The 17,996-nt window shown below is 37.2% G+C and overlaps 2 protein-coding genes across 7 annotated transcripts; one reads left to right on the plus strand and one right to left on the minus strand.

The window, feature by feature from the left end:
• Positions 1–33: 33 nt before the first annotated feature.
• LOC127441428 (phakinin-like) lies at positions 34–7,225 on the minus strand. 2 transcript variants are annotated; one of them, XM_051698859.1, is made up of 8 exons: positions 6,609–7,225; positions 3,946–4,028; positions 3,671–3,827; positions 3,200–3,361; positions 1,351–1,476; positions 933–1,168; positions 247–314; positions 34–94 (listed from the first exon to the last, which is right to left on the minus strand). In XM_051698859.1, exons 1-8 carry the CDS (start codon positions 7,035–7,037, stop codon positions 60–62), a joined length of 1,296 nt encoding a protein of 431 aa, XP_051554819.1. In that variant the 5' UTR covers positions 7,038–7,225; the 3' UTR covers positions 34–59. The 2 variants fall into 2 exon arrangements, with proteins under 2 accessions (XP_051554819.1, XP_051554817.1); XM_051698857.1 differs by having other exon boundaries at positions 1,351–1,479; positions 6,609–7,221.
• A 2,424-nt stretch (positions 7,226–9,649) lies between these two features.
• On the plus strand, positions 9,650–17,569 carry LOC127441010 (thread biopolymer filament subunit gamma-like). Of its 5 annotated transcripts, none has more exons than XM_051698126.1 (9): positions 9,650–9,740; positions 11,475–12,089; positions 12,493–12,553; positions 12,673–12,768; positions 12,894–13,073; positions 13,176–13,301; positions 14,573–14,793; positions 15,271–15,308; positions 16,202–17,069. In XM_051698126.1, the coding sequence occupies exons 2-9, from the start codon at positions 11,527–11,529 to the stop codon at positions 16,345–16,347; spliced, it is 1,431 nt and encodes a 476-aa protein (XP_051554086.1). In that variant the 5' UTR covers positions 9,650–9,740; positions 11,475–11,526; the 3' UTR covers positions 16,348–17,069. The 5 variants fall into 5 exon arrangements, with proteins under 5 accessions (XP_051554086.1, XP_051554085.1, XP_051554087.1 ...); XM_051698125.1 differs by lacking the exons at positions 9,650–9,740; positions 16,202–17,069 and adding exons at positions 17,076–17,111; positions 17,281–17,566 and having other exon boundaries at positions 11,403–12,089; XM_051698127.1 differs by lacking the exons at positions 9,650–9,740; positions 16,202–17,069 and adding an exon at positions 17,281–17,569 and having other exon boundaries at positions 11,403–12,089.
• The last annotated feature ends 427 nt before the right edge of the window (positions 17,570–17,996 follow it).

Consider the following 17,996-nt stretch of genomic DNA (forward strand, 5'->3'; position numbering starts at 1 on the left):
GAGAAACAAATGAAAGTAAAGCTTTTTTCAAAATGCTTTAAAAAAATCATTTATTCCCTCTAACTTTCTTCTGGAGCATCAGGGGCATTAGAACCTGATAGGAAACATGAAAATAAATATATATTTTATTACTCACAGCAATGGAAGACAATAGGATCTATTATTCACATAAATGTCTCATTTTACAACTCAATCCTATAATTCAAGAGTATATTCACTGGATACAATATTCAATGGAAAATGCACCTTCAGTCTGTGGTTCAGAGGTGGAAGGCTGAGTCTGTCCCTCAGGTACTGAAGAAACACCTGGGAACCTACAGGATAGCACAACATTGTAGTTATATACACTGTATCCACAGAGGTCTGTCCCTGATTTCACAGATACTGGGCAGAAACTGAAACTGTGGATGGTTTCTAGTAACTAAAGACTTCTGAAGAAGGAGGAAGCGCATCCAGTGAGTGAATAAATGGCAATTTGAGGTTGTTTCTTTGTCCTTATGTTCTTCTCTTGTGTGTAGCCTAAATTTAAAGGTGTATTCAGTAGTTTTTTCCTGATTAAAAACTATAACCCCTAAAGGAATGAGTAGTAATTTTGAAAAATATCTTTAAAATCATGTACACTCACATCAGTGGCCTTACAAAAACTGTTTTATTTTGCATGAAGCTGGGCTACTTCTTGGGGTCACATGGGGAATACCATTTATTTTATCTTGGTAACCACTCGATTCTCAGACACATTGGCATGGAAAAAATGTATCATGGCTGACTGAGAATAGCACATTTCTACAATGGCATTGATAACCAAAAAGTATTACTTTTGCATGATGAGGCATCCATGTCACTAGGTGTCAATATAAATCCAAGATGACTTCCAAATCGGCCAGCTCAGCATAAGCAAAAATGTATAAGTTCACCTTTAATATGAGACTCACGCTGAGGAATAGAATCTGCTCTCTTCTCCATCCAGGATTCCGTGATATGTTCCAATTTCCACCTCCAGCTTCATCTTGTTATTGTGCAGAGTTTCATAGTCATGACGTTGCTGCTCAATGTCCCCACGGACCTCAGCAAGCTCTGCTTCCAGCTTCCCAATAACAGAGCCCAAATTTTGCAGCTCGATGTCATGCCAGTGTTTGGCATCATTGAGGGCATTCTCCAGGCCTCGTTTCTGCAAGGAACATGGAGTCACGAGAGTGTTTCAACATCAACAGTGAATGTCTTATAGCTTAATGTCAGCTGATACCTTTAAGCACTGTAGCGAATTGAAAATTGATGTGCTTTATGGTTTTTCCGTGACACTTTGAGGAATGACCATGTGTTTCACTATGAGAAAACGTTATGTTTTCCTACCAGAGCTCTAATAGACTCAGTCTCAGCCTGTAGACTCTGAATCTTGCACCCGGCATCATTGCAGTCTGTCTTCAGGCGCTCGAGTTCTTCCTCCTCACGACTGAGCTTACTGTTCACACTGTCAGCCTGCTGCACACACACGAACACACACACACACAGGTGATTATCATCTTACAATACAGGGGATTTTAACCTTTATACACTCAGGGCCCCTTAACCTAGTCTCTTAGCCAAACCAGGGACCCCCAATATATAAAAGCTATAAAAGATTTTCAAATTCGGTACCAATTTAAAATACATTTAATTAAAAACATGAAAGCTGAAGTGTGTTGAAATACTTTCCCAGTTTAATATGCAGACAACTACAAGTAAACATTTTGTAGGTTAATTTTCTAGAAAACTCTGTCTCTATAGCCCTATGAAAATTCCTCCTTGTGTTGTGCAACCTGTCCACACCGACACAACAACATTGACTTCACCATTGGCATGAGTTGGGGGCCAGAATATTTGTTTGTTTGATCAACCACAGATGGGGCAACATTATCACACGTGTAGTCTGCATTTTGTTTCAGAAAATTCTGGTACCCTAGGATTTGCCACATTAAGCTGATTCACCCCAAGCTGCATCTCCTAAAAACATTTTTGCATCAGCTTCAGTGTGTTCATCTTCCTCTGTGATGCGACCGTAAGCACATCGCATCAGCAGTGTGAGAGACCTAGGTTCCAATCCTGCATTGAAACCAGGAAGTAATAGCATTTGCATAATCAGTGATGAGCATGATTCGGAGGTTGCATATTTTCCCTCTAACATTACATTTTTACTCCACTTTTACGGCCAAACACACTTACTGTTTTGACCACTGGGGGCAGTGTTTCACATTTTGGTAAGCACTGACCGAATTTAGCTAAAGAAAAGTCATCCTTCTGTTTCCAATTTTAACTCTGAGATCAGTCTGAATGGGGCACATAGAGAAAGCAGTTTTGAAAACACTGTTCATTTTTGCAGTTCCGTTCGGAGGTGCTAGTGTCGCAGATATTAAACCTACACTTCAGCTTTAAAATTCAATAAATAAATAAATAAAATCTGTCATCATTTACTCAATGTCATGCATTCATTCAAGCATGCAACACAAAAAAAAGTGCAAAAAATAATTTTCTTACTCAGTACTTTGTCTTGTTTTCCAGATAACATATCTAAACATCCTTCAAACAAGCAAACAATACTTGAGAAGCAAAAAGACATATGAAGTCTATTTTTTTAAAGAGAAATATAATAATTTAGTAAGATTTATGCCTCAAATAATAAAAAAGCATTTGCCAATGGGGTAAATGAAAATAAACTTGTTTTCCAACAATTTGTTTTCTTTTTTTTTATTTCTCTGAAAACAAGACTTAATATCTTTATCTTGCATTTATCTTGTTTTAAGTATGTTTAGATATTTATACTGGAAAACATTAGAAAAATACTAGGTTTTTACATAGCAGAATTACACAGCAGAATGTCCCAGCTGCTCTTTCCATACAATCAAAGTGAATGATGACCATGTGTATCCCCATTCACTTTTATTGTTGGGAAAAGAGCAGTTTGACATTTGTTGACTAAATAATGGCAATTTTCATTTTTTGGGTGAACAATCACTTTAACATTGAACATTTACTAAAAATGTAAAATCAAATAATTATAAATGTCATGTACATTTAAATTTTTTCTCGAAAAGTTTTATATATCTTCCCTGCAGGGCAGCCCCCCTCCCCCATTCATGGACCCCTGGTTGAGTATTTCATGGCCTTTATTAATCAGTGAGCATTGATCCTTCTGAGAGATACCAATTCTCATACTATGGTTTACCTTGCACTCAAGGTAAGCATCAGTCTCAGCACGGTTCTTCTCAACAACCCTTTCCCAGTGAGAGCGAATGAAAGCTAGAATCTGGTCCAGACTGGTCTCCATGGGAGCATCAGGTTCGTCAACCTCACGCCCAGCTATCTGCTTATAAAGCACTTTAACATCCTGAACAAAAGCACAAGAACATAATTTTACACTCTCTATAAAGAAAGTGCTATTGGTGAGCTGTTGTCAATATACTACACAACATACGTAATATATGGTGCTCTAGAATACTACTGATAGTGAAACATTCTGCGGTCAAATTTTTTTGTATAATGACATCTAATCTATACACTCCATGGTCTTTTTCTTTACACATAATAAAGCAATTTATACTCAAATCAATGTCCATTTATTTATCTGGTAAGAGTGATACCATTTATTTAGCAAGAATGACCGGCTGACTGAACATTATCCATTTACAAATCTCACCTCTATGTGACTTTGCTCCACATCCATCAGTTCATTCTTCATGCTTTCAATCTGGTTCTCCAGGTCCATCCTGGTCAAGTTTGCATCATCGATGACCTTGTAGAGTGAGTTAATCTCTTCCTCCACTGCCTTACGGAACGGCTGTTCATTCTCATACCTACACAATCATGCACAGAAAGATACTCCGTCAAGCATTTACAGGTTTATCAGTGTGAAAAACATTAGATAGGATCAAATTTTATTTTTTTTTTTCTTGAAACACACTCTTGTAACACCTGTCTTTGTAGTCCTCTGAATGGGCTTGAACATTTTCAGTCTGGAGCATAAGTTGAGCGTTGTCCAGGATTGCCTCACTCACCTGACAGATGACAGGAATAGGTTAGCCTGCACACCAATGTATAAACAAACTTTAGTAACACTTTACAATAAGGTTCCATTAGTTAACATTACCTAACAATATTAGTTAACACAAACTAACAATGAACAATACTTTTACAGCATTTATTAATCTTGGTAAATGTTAAAACATATACTAATACATTTTTTAACTAACATTAACTAAGATTAATAAATGCTGTAAAAAAATTTTTTTTTGTAAATAGTTTGGTTCATAATTCATGATACCTAATGCATTAACTAATGTTAACAAATGGAACCTTATTGTAAAGTGCTACCCAAAATGTTTACTTTTTTGGAACTGGGAGAAAGGGTTTTTCCTATATATAGAGCTGTTCAGGTTGTCCTCCAAAAACCCAGAAGAGAATTAGCTGTCACACCCGGTGAAGGAATCAGCAGACCCCACTAGAGGGCCTCCTTGCTCCCTCACCTCTAGAACTCTTCAGTACTCTTGTAATTAGTGCAAAGCTCGCCTGCAACCTATTAGTTGATCTGCTGGGCCTATTTATGCAGCATTCTGCTCTGGCTTCATTGCTCAGTCATGAGAGTTCTCACCTTGAGCTTCAGCTTGGATTTCTTCCTCGTGTATTACTTTGCCAAAAAGTTTGGATTTAGCCATAGGAATACCCTTTTGTTTTCTCGATGTGGCTTTGGTTTATAACCTGTTGAGAAATTACCCTTTGTCTCAAGTGGAACAAATTTTTGTGGACTTTTGCTCTTGTGCACAAACTGAATATTTCCCTGAACTCTGTTTTTTTCTTTTTTGAAAAGACTGATACTTACCTCTGAAGCACTCCTCGAAGTTGTCCCATTCTGCCTTTGTCTAAGCATTGCTTTGCTGTCTCTGGAACTGATCAATAAATTTGATTTATTTCTCACGTTTGACTGCAGTTGTGCGCAGTTTCACCTCGTATCATTAGCATTTTCGAGCCATGGGTTCCCTCAGGGTTTTCCAATGGGTTCTTATGATGGCATTTTTTGGATTTGAGTATAAGTTCCGTGGAAACAGTACTTTAAGATACTTAGACGTTTTGTTCTACGACATATATTACACACAGTCATACTCAACAGGAATTTTGAAGCCTATTTTTTATTTTATTTATTTATTTTATTTTATGTAGGCTGCTAACAAGTTGCTAGATAAGAACTACTACGATTTTCCATTTGGTCAGGCATGTTGACTCACATGATTGTGGTATTTGTAGTCCTTATCTAGCACTAACTCTTTAGCAGTGTACCTTAGGGATAAAGTACAGTCAGCCAGTTGTTATCGCAAAATAAGGGAGGGGTCTTGTATCACCCTGAATAGGTTTATTTTGCGATAAACATCTAACTTTATATTATCATTATTACATTGCTACTAAGCAAATACATATATAAATTGACATAAAATATTGATTTGTGTTGAAATTATGTAATTATGTGAGAAGAATTAAATCACTGAACAGCTAAAATCCATCTCCGGTTTGCATCAGAGTTCTGTTGCTGTTTATTTTGTGAAAAATTACCGTCTGACAGCTCATTATCCAGCCTATTACAAGGCCACTTGCCAAATAAATAAATGAATGGAAATGAAGCATAGATTTGAGTTGAAATAATTTTATTAGCTTACTTGTTGAAATGGCACAGTGATCAGAGAAGCAGGAAAGATGACTCGGTATACCCGGATGACGGATATAATGCGTCTTAATCCCTGGATGTGCGGTTGTTTGTCAGAGATATCAGACTGCTAGATGGCGCCATTGACCAGTCAGAATCAAGTATTCCAGAGTGCCATGTAATAAATTTCATTTTTTAAATGGAGGGTTCAAACTGATATTTGAGGTATGTAACTCACATTTGATTGTGTAATTTATGTTGTAGAACAAAACATCCAAGTATCTTCAAGTAATGTTTACCATAGACCTTATTTAACTCATAAATTGAAAAACCCCATTATAAAATAACCCATAGGAAATTCCAGAGGGAACCCCTGGCGAAATAGACTTCCGAGTTCATTGAACAACTCTATTGTTGACTGTTTTCCAATAAAAATTTCTAAACATCCTTTGAACAAGATAAAATCACCCGAGAAGCAAAATTAAAAAAAAAAAAAAAAAAAAAAAAAGACAATGTGACTTTTAATGTGACACCTTTTTAAGAGTTGACATTCTTTTTAACCTGAAGTCTAAAAATGCGGTGCTCATTTGCAAGACGTTGAAAATAAAACTGGATGTGGAGCTACGGTCAAAGATGTCCATCTAGTGCAAGTTTACATGGAAATGAAAGAATGCAGTTGGAAATGCATTTTTAAAAGTTGACATTTTTTTTAACCTGACATGCAGTCTAAAAAATGCGGTGCTCCTGCGCGAATAAAAAGCTGGACATGGCGCAAAGACTTCTGTCTTGTGCATTTTTACATACTTGTAGAAAAACAATGGAAAAGGAGCACTGATGGACACAAAAAGCATTCGGTATGGCCCTTCAGTATCTTCTATATTTTGCTACTTATAGGCCTATATATGTTTAAGAGATCCCAACCTTGTCTAATATCCTCTCCCACCTGTATATAGACATCCTCCCAATCTTGCTTCAGGCCACTCCATGTTCCAGCACTAGCGGCTTTACGATCAAGACAATGTCTGATCTGGTCCTCCAGCTGTTGATTAAGTTGCTCCAGAGCATGAACTTTGTCACGGTACTCCAGCAGGCATGTGTTGAGGCTATCAAAACCAAACGGGTGGCCCCGGTCTCCATGCTGGGTCACCACAGGGACACTGGTGGTCCTAAGTCCCTGCAAGAACACGCTGCTGATGCCCAGAGCTCTGCGAGAAACACGTGCACCCAGGCTGCTGGTTCCTCCAGTGGGAGCCATGCCTACAAACACTCCACGAGGTGCGGCGGTCCCTGCTGCACTCGTTCGGCCCACACTGCCTGGCCACTCAGTAGCCGCCTGGCCCAGGAAAGAGGATCGGCGTCGTGGCAAAGGCATTTCTGTTCCAGTGCTTTTTTAAGTGCCACTACTTGCCCATAAACATTGCCACAATGTAAGTGCAAATATCCTTTGACCAGCCCTCAGCTAAACAGCAACAGCTACCGGTGCATGCCTCTTTATGGAGGCACAGCCTTCTGGAAAGCAGAGTCTTTGTCCTGGGTCTGTTGTTTCCATACCATTGTGACAGAGACTGGGTGATTCTGGTTACTGCTCTTTGTTTATCATTGCTAGTTAGTTTTTGGCTGCCTCAGCAAAGTGGGCTTCTCAGGAAATGTCTATAGAGCACCTGACCAATCTAGTGTGTCCCCTCTCTGTATGTACGACCATGGTATGCTATTTGCTTTCACAATGACAGTGAGGTAACTGAACTATGCTATAAGCACAATGCCCCAAGAGAACAGCTGGCACAATTGTGTTTCTGAGAGATATGTAGAATGTTATGGCAACTCTCATCATGTATACCTGACACATCTTGCAAAAAAAAAAAAAAAAAAAAAAGAAAAGGAAAAAGGTTAAGTGCCTTACAACATAATTTTGCCTTTGATAAAAAATGTTTTACCAAGCCACATCTTCTTGTTTGCAGTCAAACATAGTCAACTGCCATGAAAACTAGGAAATCAAATATTACTTTCCAGTGAGAAAGTGATGAGGTGTTCTGTGGCTGTGTCTTTTATCACATGAGACTCAAACATCATCAGTTTAAAAAAGAAAACGTAGATTGATATGGTTAGTAAGTCAATGAAAAAGCATGTTCTGAAATTTAAAAAAAATAAATAAAATAAACTAAACTAGGAAAGAAGAAACATGAATGAGATCTATTGGACATCTCATTTGTTCTAGACAGCAATGAGATTAAATGGAGTTCAAATGGAGACATTTACTGCAGTCTCCTGCTTCTGAAGTCCTCCCAGTACATCCAGGACAGTATAACACATGACTGTTATAGCTCTATACTCTTATTGTGTATCAGTAATTGTCTCACAGAATTTTAGGAGACTGTTGATACTTACATACAGTTAGAACCCCATTATATTTTATTAGCCATGAAAGAGGCCCTTTTTCTCCAAATGTCTTTGTATTTATTAAACTGTTGTTAGCTTCCATCATCCATCATCTCCTGTACATATTTAAAGTATTAAACAGGGACAGTGCAAGGCAAAACAAGACACTTTACAGTTAGTGTAACTGCACATTACTAGTTAGTTCTACACAAGATAATTTGTGTGTGTGTGTGTGTGTGTGTGTGTCAGATTATGAAGTTGTGATCTGGATGAGGGTTTACTCCTGTTCTTTATCCCCACTTGAACAGATCTGCTGAAACTGGTCCTGTAGGGCACAGTGAGAAACTAATTTACATATAACTGGCTGTCACTGATCACTGGAAAGGCTCAAGGCCAAGTTAAAACCTACAGTTGCAGAATTGTATTGTAAGAAGATTTTATGTTTCATATGTTAAATTGCTTTTTGAAAGTTATCAGTCCTTCCATCTGTCCAACCATCTATCTGTCTATCTGTCTATCTGTCTATCTGTCTATCTGTCTGTCTGTCTGTCTGTCTGTCTGTGTCTTGTCAACTTGTTTATGTAGTAGAAATTTCAACATAACTTTTCTACACTGACAGTATAGCACATTTATGTAAATCTAGGGGCTTTCAAGATCTACTGTATGAAACTGAAACTGGAACAAATGCATAAAAAACAAAACACCACCATTTTTGTATGTAACTCAGAAGCAACACAGAGTTCTTAGAATAGCTTGCTTAAAGGGGCCTTTTGGACTGTTACCGTATATCACATAAATCTTCATGTACTTTTTGTCTTCAAGCTTGTTTCTCTCCCTAGTTCTGCTAATTATTTCTGTTTTGTAAATAAAAGTACTAGTATAGATCTAAAACAATACTGATTAACTTTACCCATTAGATTATGTCTCTTGATGTACATTCCAAGTACCATAATAATAAGTAGGATAAACAACCAAGGAAGTAGTGCAAAGTGCACGTATGCTAGAATTTCCTGACCTTCATTATTTTCCACAGAATCAGAGGCAATTCCTCTTTTGATATCAGAACAACAGGGTGATTTTCCCTTTTCCCTCCCTTCCCCCATCTATTTTTTATGGGGATTTTCATGAATTTCATTGAAATTATCTTTAATATTGTCATGAGTTCTTACATCCAGAGATTATATGGTAACACTTTACAATAAGGTTCCATTCATTAACATTAGTAATATACATTAGGTATCATGAACAAAAATTGTATTACATAATTTAATAATCTTTGTTAATGTTAGTTAATATAAATACAATTGTTCATTGTGAACCTTTGATTTTAAATATGTATTAGTATATGTTGAAAGTAACATTAACTAAGATTAATAAATGTTCCGGGAATGTTCCGGGCTTAAGTTAAGCTCAATCAACAGCATTTGTGCCATAATGTTGATTACCACAAAACTTAATTTCGACTAGTTCCTCCTTTTCTTTAAAAAAAGCAAATATCTGGGTTACAGTGAGGCACTTACAATGAAAGTGAATGTGGCCAAGTTTAGGAGGGTTTAAACAGAACTGTAAAGCTTTTAATTTTATAAATACACTTGCATTAATACTTCTGTTAAAACTTGTGCATTATCTGAGCTGTAAAGTTGTTTACATCGTCATGGTAACAAAGTTGTAAAATCAGCTACAACTTTAAACAGAAAAGGTTAGTAAACAATTTTATCACACTAAAATCATGTTTAATTGCATATCATTTATGTCTTGTGGCTATACCTTTGAAAAAGTGTGTATTTTAACGTTCAGAAACTGGCCCCCATTCACTTCCATTGGTAGTGCCTCACTGTCACCTCGATTTTTGCTTTTTTCAAAGGAGGAATGAGTCAAAATAATTTTTGTGGTAATCCAAATCCACATTATGCCACAAATGCTGTCGATTGAGCTTAACTTGTATTGAATGCGGAACATTCCTTTAATAAGCATTGTTAATTGTTAGTTCATGTTAACTAATGTTGTTAACTAATGTTAACAAATGGAACCTTATTGTAAAGTGTTACTGATTATATTAAGGTGTTGAATGATTTTATTTTACAGTAAATAATACTATTCAAGGTTTCATTTGGATTAAATTTGAATGTCAATCACAGATGTTGCAACTGCTGAGGATGAGTACTGTATGTCATGGGCATGCCATGAGTTTGCAAATAGAGGTATGCTTCACCTGCCATAAGAACAGGCACAAACCTATCAGCTGAGTCTGCCCTTGAGATTTTCAAGCCCAAGCAGATGTCTGTCAGATTCCACCTTATATTAGCCTCACTGGTACCAAGCATTGACCTTACATAATAGGATTATATTAGGATTGCATAACAGTAGAACAATCCCATTTTTGAACCCCTTATAACTGGACTCTGCACAACACTAAATACATGAATCTGGAAAAGACACTTGGTATTGGATAATACAACCACAATGTACAGTAGATTTATCACAATTCTCTTTGCAGCTGGACATTATTTAAAGGAATAGTTTACCCAAAATGAACACTCATGTTGTCCTAAACCTATATGACGTTCATTTTTCCATGGGACAATAAAGATGGTAGGCAAAATGTTAGCCTCAGACACCATTCACTTTCACTGTATGGAAAAAAGATGGAATGAAAGTGAATGGAATGGAAAAAAACTGCCTTACATATACTTTTGTGTTCCACCGAAGAAGAAAAAAAGACATCCAGGTTTGAAACAACATGAGGGTGACTGAACGATGACAAAATTTTCCTTTTATGTGAACTATCCCTTTAATGTGATAAAAAAAAATTAAAAAATCATGTTAACCTCAGCCACCGTTTACCTTTATTGTATGAAAAAATAATACAATGAAAGCGAAAGCTGACTGAGGCTAACATTACGCCTACCATCTCCTTGTGTTCCACAGAAAGTCATACAATTTGGAACAACATGAGTGCAAATCAATGATTACAGAATTTATATTTTTGGGTCAGCGACCCCTTTTAAGGTTTTTGATCTTTCCAAGATAAAATTCTGTTGGTGAATATGATTTTTAATATTCAAATGTTAGTAAAGTGAATATCCATGACATACATCTGAAACTAAATTGGGGTGCAATTAATCATGCAGCTGTCAGTGCAAAACCAGCATTTAGATTGGAAATTGCCCATCCTACAGAAAACTATGCCTTCAGGTTAGAATATTTTAAGATTTAACAGACAACCGATGCTATACCTTTCCACTGAAACCAGATACTACTCATTCTTTCTCCAAAGAGTGTGTTTTTTGCCCTCCCTCCTCTAAGTGGACCCTATTTATACAGAGAGCCTTGAACTCTCCCTCCTGCCTGTACTCTCTTGTCTGCAGACTGTGATTCTTCAGCATCCATAGCTGTTCACCATGTCTATGTCTTTGTCTTTGTCTTCTTCCAGGCTCTCTGGGGGATTTGGAGGTCTTGGCCTGGCTCGGGTTGGTGTAGGTGGTATGGCTAGACTGGGTCTGGGGCTAGGAGGTGGTGTTGACTTAGGTGCAGGGCTTGGTCTGGGAAGAGGAATGGGCTTTGGTGGAGGTCTCGGCTTTGGCATTGGTGGAGGTACTGGTGCAGGTGCTGGTGCAGGACTGTTACTGGGTGGCGGTGGTGGAGCACTGGTTGCCAGTCCTGCATTCACTATGGGTCGCACCATTGCTGCAGGAGGGCTCAGTACAAGCTCTGCGCTCGCCGCTGGCTCTGCATCAGGTGTTGCTGTGGCCCCGATACTTTCCAGAGAGGCTGAGAAGCACACACTTTCTGGGCTCAATTATCGTTTCTCTGGGTACATGGCCAAAGTACGGGTGCTACAGCAGGAGAATGCAGCTCTGGAGGCCAAGCTTTCCCAGCTGACTGGTGGGACAGACATGTCCCAAGAATCATCTGGGACTACTACAGTGGAGTATGAGGCCCAGTTAAGTGAATATCACAGTACACTGGAAACTCTCACCACTGACACTGTCAAGTTGGAGATTGAACTGGACAATGTCTGTGGCACCGCCCATGAACTGAAGGCTAAGTGAGTGTGTCCTGTTTTATGACATTGGAACATGTGTTTCCTTTTTTTTAGGGCATTAATGCTGAATGGATATAAACACATTCAATCTCATGACAATATATCACAAGATTAAATGCATTTGGCAGATGCTTTTATCCAAAGCAACTGAAAGTGTATGCAACATATTTATCAGTATGTGTGTTGCCTGGGAATCAAACTCATGATCTTGGCCTGTTGAACTACAGGAACTCACATGTCTTGTTCCGCTTTGTTGAATCGATCCATATAGGAACTGTCTGCTTTGCGATCTAAACTTTATGAAATAAGAACATTTATTAAATTGCTGTTTAATAACAATGAAAATTCTTCCAATATGTAATATGAGGTCAGTAAATAATCAATTGTTTTCTGGATTTTCAAAAAGGCTTGACTTTGAACAAGGAGTGAAGTTTCAACTTGAGTCTGACATTGCTGCCATGAAAAAGGTAAGAAGGACAGCATTCTGTCACATGATGTATTCTATACCGAAACTATCTGCTATTGTCTTAAAATTTACTGTAAATAAAACAACACTTTAACCACACATTCATGTATCCCTCTTTAGGACATAGAAATGGCCTCTGACCTAAGAATCGATTTGGATGCCAAATATTCTAGCCTGAAAAATGAACTGAACTTTGTCACCAAAACACAGGAGGAGGTAAAATGTATTCTTAAATCTAAAATGTCTATACTTTAATCTCTATATTTTAAAGTTGAAATCAAGATTTTACAAAAGTTTTCAATGTAGGCATTTGTTCCACTTTGTTATGTCTATCACTGTAGGAACTGTCATCTTTGCAATCTAAACTGGGCACAGCAACAATGAACACTTCAGTCTCAATGATCGAAGTAGACACTGGCAAATCGTTTGACATCTCTACAGCTCTCAACAAGATGCGAATGAAATATGAGAAATCTGTGCAGCAACACAGAGAGGAGGCTGAGGCATACTACAAACTCAAGGTCAGCACTTAAGAAGTGATCACATTTTCTGAAAATGTAGATTATGCTGCAATCAGTGGGATTCCAGATAATAGATCTTGTTCTATCTGCTTTTCAATTAAGATGGACGAGATGCAGATAACCAGTGCCAAAAACACAGAGGCTGTGTTATCGGTCAAAGCTGATATCACAGCAGCCAGGAAAGAGCTGCAGACACTGAATTTAGAGCTGCAGGGGCTTGTTGCTACAGTAAGTTTTAGTTTAGTTTTTAGACCTGTTACATAAAGCACATTGATACATACTGTACATATATATATATATATATATATATATATATATATATATATATAGTATATACATATACAGTATACACATATACAGTCTATACACACACACACACACACACACACACACATATATATATATATATATATATATATAAAACAAAGGATGAGTGATGTTTGCCAAACCAAGACACTTTTGCCAATGCAAATAGTGCACTTTATGTAAATCAGCTGTTGATGTTGAGGAATGGATTATTTTTAGGTGCTTTTGAGCACAAAGGAGGTAGTTCTCTTGAGAAAAAGTTAGAGTTGTCAGCAGTGTGAAACGTTTCAGTGCAGGTTCTCTGTGCAGGGCCGTAGCTAGTGGGGGTGAAAGATGGTAACGATTCTAGGAGCCCAAAGGTCCAGGGGGGCTCACAACAAATTCAGAACTGCATTTTTTTAATAGGTAAGGGGCCCAGAGCAATATACAGTCATGGGGCCCAGAATTCCTTGCTACGGCCCTGTCTCTGCATACAATAAACATATCATGAATAAATCACAGCTGTCTGAGACAGGAAACAGATGACACAGGAAGTGGTTTACTGATCTCAGTCATTTCATATTGGTAGCAAAAGCCCCAATGCCACAAGAGAAGTTTAGCTACTGCAAAAGGCCCAATTTCCCAAACAACTCATACATTTCAGATTAACAGTTTTTTTTCTAACCCTAATCATTTACAAGAACTTTTGTGTCTGAGAACATGAGATACTATAGGAGTGCTGAAGATTTAGGGGGATTTTTTTGGTACTGTGTAAACCTTATAATGCTTATTATGAAGCTGTGCTGTACATTCGTCCAATTATTCTATGGAAATACAGGTACTGTTTGATAAAAAGTTTGGAAGTCAAAATGAAAAATAAAAAATTGTGTCATCTTTGTGTCACCCTCATGTCATTCAAAACCTGAATGACCTTTTTCTTGCACGGAACACAAAAAGAGATGTTACGCAGAATGTCAGCCTCAGTCACTATTCACTATATCTTTTTTCCCCATACAATGAAACTGAATGGTAACTGAGATTAACACTGCACATCATCATCTTATGTGTTCTGAATGGAAAAAAAAAAATAAAATCATATGGGTTTGGAACAACTTGAGGGTGAGTAAGTGTTGACAAATGTTTTAAGTAGAAGTCAACCAAGGGAATCAAGAAAAAAAAAAATGTCAGGCTGCAAATGATTTCTTCCATTTCAGAATATGACTCTAGAGCAGAGCTTAGCAGAAGCCCAATCTCAGTCCAGTGTGGGTGTTGCTGAGTACCAGGCACAGATTGCTAGCCTGACATCAGCCATAGAGGTGGCTAAAGCAGACCTCCACAAACAGATCCTGGCCTACCAAGAGCTGCTGGACATCAAACTCGCCCTAGATGTCGAGATCTCCACCTACAGAAAGCTGCTGGAAGGAGATGACTTCAAGTAAATATGTCATAAGCATTTTAAAGGAATAACAATTTTATGAGTAGTTTACATTAACTATTTTTAATTAGACGTCAGGATTTCCGGTAATAATTAACATATATGTATTAGGGAAGTGTATATGTACAGTCCTGTAACTGGTCACCATTTCTCTCATGTTTAAAATAAATAAATAAATAAATAAATTCCCTTCACTTTTAAATGCGGTGTGACAGATGCATTTTAAAAGCACAAATGTTTTTGCTGCTGCTCAATTAATATGAGCTCATATAAGAGGAATTTGGGAAAATGTTAAAATAGTTTTAGATTGATTATAGCAAGCCACAATGAAACTTCTTGAAATTTCATGTCAACCACCCGAATACAGTTAGAAGCAATATTTTTATTAGGACAGATCACATGTTAAGGGATTGGCTTTGAATTTGTATTGCTTGCAGCATTTATTCTGTTTTCTAATTTTTACTTTATGACTTTCAGAATGCCTGAGTTCACAGAGACATCCTACACTTTTTCAGGTGAGAACATTCTTTGTAAGTTTTAATGTCTTTGATTAATCAGAAACAGGAAGCTGGCGTCACTAACAAATAGAAAGGAACCAAATTAATGCTGGTATCACAAGCATCAGGGACAGTCATCAGGGAGTTTCCTTACTACCTTCTGTGGTTGGACGGTTATCGCTCATTCAGGGTTTACTTAGTAACTGTTTATCATATCATAACACTGAGCATTGCATGGTTGTTTAAACCAACATACTGTATTTGTTACAGTACAGATATGAATTTGAGGACTGTGACGCATATGACAGAAAGATCTCTATGGCATCTGACATATTTAACACACCCTACAAATTAAACTTTATTAACCTTAAAGGGACAGTTCACCCAAACTCACATGACTTTTCTCTTCTGCGGAACACAAATGGAGATGCAATATGAGCCTCAGTCACCATTCACTTTCACTGTATGGAACAGAAGAAAGGAAGTCATAAGGGTTTACATCAACATGAGTGAGAGTGAATTTAACTGCTGAACAGCCAGAGACCATGACTTGGCTTTCCAGGCAGTACTGAAATTTGTTTTTGGCTTGCTGAACTTCATAAGTTTACCTGAAGCTTACCTTTGGCTCAACAAACGGATAAGATCGTGATTCCTTTTTTTTCATGCCACGCACATGATCTGTAGCATATTCAGTGGCACAGCTGCTGACATCTGCCTTTTGCTTGTGCAGCAAAAGTAGAGATTTGTGGTTTAATATAGAAAACAATGTGTATAAATCCACAACATATTAAAGACACTGAAAAAGCAGCAGTGTATGTACTCAAAAGAAGCTTTTGTACATAATACACGTCAAAAGTCCAGGGGCATAGGGAGGGGGGCCCCTTTCACATCTACGCTTTTCCATCCTGTAGGGAGGGCTTTGCCCCACACCAGCACCCCCCAGGACTCCCCCCTTAACTCTGCCCTAAAGGACATACATAATAGATACATCCTGACAGGCAAGTTTCACTCAAACATGCAAGGGCAGTGTAGGACAGAAACCCCTTCAGGTTATTAAATGTTGACAAATAGGGTAAATCAAGCTAATATGGGACATTTAGCATTTATGCATTTGGTCTATGCTTTCATTCAAAGCAACTTACAACCCATTCAAGGTATACTTATTATTAGTATATGTGTGTTACCTGGTTTTCAAACCCATGGCCTTAAGTGTTGCTATTGCCATGCTCAAATTGAGCTTGAGGAATTTTAAAACAATTCAAGGAACGAATACATTTTACACTTTGATTGTCACCCTGACACTTTAGATCAACAAATTAGACTTTATCACATGACAGCCCAGCTAGAATATGATAATGTTCTCATAAATGTGCAAGTGAAAAAGCAAGAAATATACACTACAGAGCTTATGTGTCCTACATTACCCATGACCCATATTACCCTAATTCATTCTATGTCAACCTTATTCATACACTGAAAAATGTTTTAACCTACAAGTGTGCTTCATGTTGTATCATCTAAATAAACAGGTTTTATTCAAGTCAAAACATATTATTTAACATCACTTAATCAACCTGAATACATTAGGTGAAACCAACAAAACAAATGTTATGGGTTATATCAGGTAAAAATTGCTCCTCACAGTAAATATAGCTTGTTACCACTTTTTACAGAGTATGGACTATTAATATTCCAATAAAATATTAATAATAATTTCTATCCTCAACTCTTTACTTTTTTTTTCTCTCTCTTTGTATCTGTACGTTCCCTTTTCTCTACTGACAGCCGGTCAAATACATGTCAAAGAAATTATTACAACAGGTATGTGAGCAATCATTTTCCACCATTTGTTTTGAAGTGAACTGTTGCTCACTTCAAGCTGCCCCAACAAAAAGTGTTGTAGACACTGAATGATGACTTTGCTGTATTTATCGGTCATGAACAGGCCAGCATGTGACTGTTTGCATAAACTCACTCATCTTTCCTACAGAAACATCAGTGATTTCTGATGCTGATGATGCTGAATCCTCTTGAATGCTGGGAGGCATCTAGGCAATGCAGGGTTGATGAAAGCAGACCCCCACAAGACCTCCAGCCCAAAAATATGGAGTTCCATCACCTGTTCCTCCAATAAAGCTGCATTTTTGATATAACTCATTTCCTATTTGTTTGTCATTTTTCTCAATAATGCAATCAGGCAAATGCATTCAATCATTGTTATACTGCTTAGATAACAGTTCTGCAAAAAAAAATAAAAATAAAAAAAAATAAAAAAAAATAATAATAATACATTTATTTTAACCCTTCTGTTATGTTTAAAAACAATGACCACTGTGATGTTTGGGTCAAAAATTACCTGTATAAAGTACAGTAGATTTTCAGTAGAATTACAGCACAAAAATCTATTAATTATGAACATGAAAACTGGCATAGGCTTACCTACGTTTTCACACTGAACAAAGGTTTACATAGCCTTTTAACTGGAAAGAGCGCCACCTATATGTCAGTTGTGTGATCCTAAGTTTACCGTAAATTGGATTTACAGTACTTAAAATAAGTCAATACTTAGATTACTTAAAAATGTTATTTGTTTGAAAGAAAAAAGAATCATGGTTTATATTCTGCAACATACTGTATACAACCATAGGAATATTGCAAAAAAAAAGAACATATTATAGAACAACAAATACATTGAAAGCATTGTCA

This window comes from Myxocyprinus asiaticus, chromosome 5, assembly GCF_019703515.2.
Source record: "Myxocyprinus asiaticus isolate MX2 ecotype Aquarium Trade chromosome 5, UBuf_Myxa_2, whole genome shotgun sequence".
NCBI classification, from domain to species: Eukaryota; Metazoa; Chordata; class Actinopteri; order Cypriniformes; family Catostomidae; genus Myxocyprinus; species Myxocyprinus asiaticus.

Coding starts and splice junctions, on each gene's coding strand:
- LOC127441428 (XM_051698857.1), bottom strand. CDS start 7,037: ATGCCTTTGCCACGACGCCGATCCTCTTTCCTGGGCCAGGCGGCTACT. Junction 3,828..3,945: donor TCAGAGGACTACAAAGACAG/GTGTTACAAGAG, acceptor ATGATTGTGTAG/GTATGAGAATGAACAGCCGT. Junction 1,169..1,350: donor CTGAGTCTATTAGAGCTCTG/GTAGGAAAACAT, acceptor TGTTCCTTGCAG/AAACGAGGCCTGGAGAATGC.
- LOC127441010 (XM_051698124.1), top strand. CDS start 11,443: ATGTCTATGTCTTTGTCTTTGTCTTCTTCCAGGCTCTCTGGGGGATTT. Junction 12,090..12,492: donor GCCCATGAACTGAAGGCTAA/GTGAGTGTGTCC, acceptor ATTTTCAAAAAG/GCTTGACTTTGAACAAGGAG. Junction 13,302..14,572: donor TGCAGGGGCTTGTTGCTACA/GTAAGTTTTAGT, acceptor CTTCCATTTCAG/AATATGACTCTAGAGCAGAG.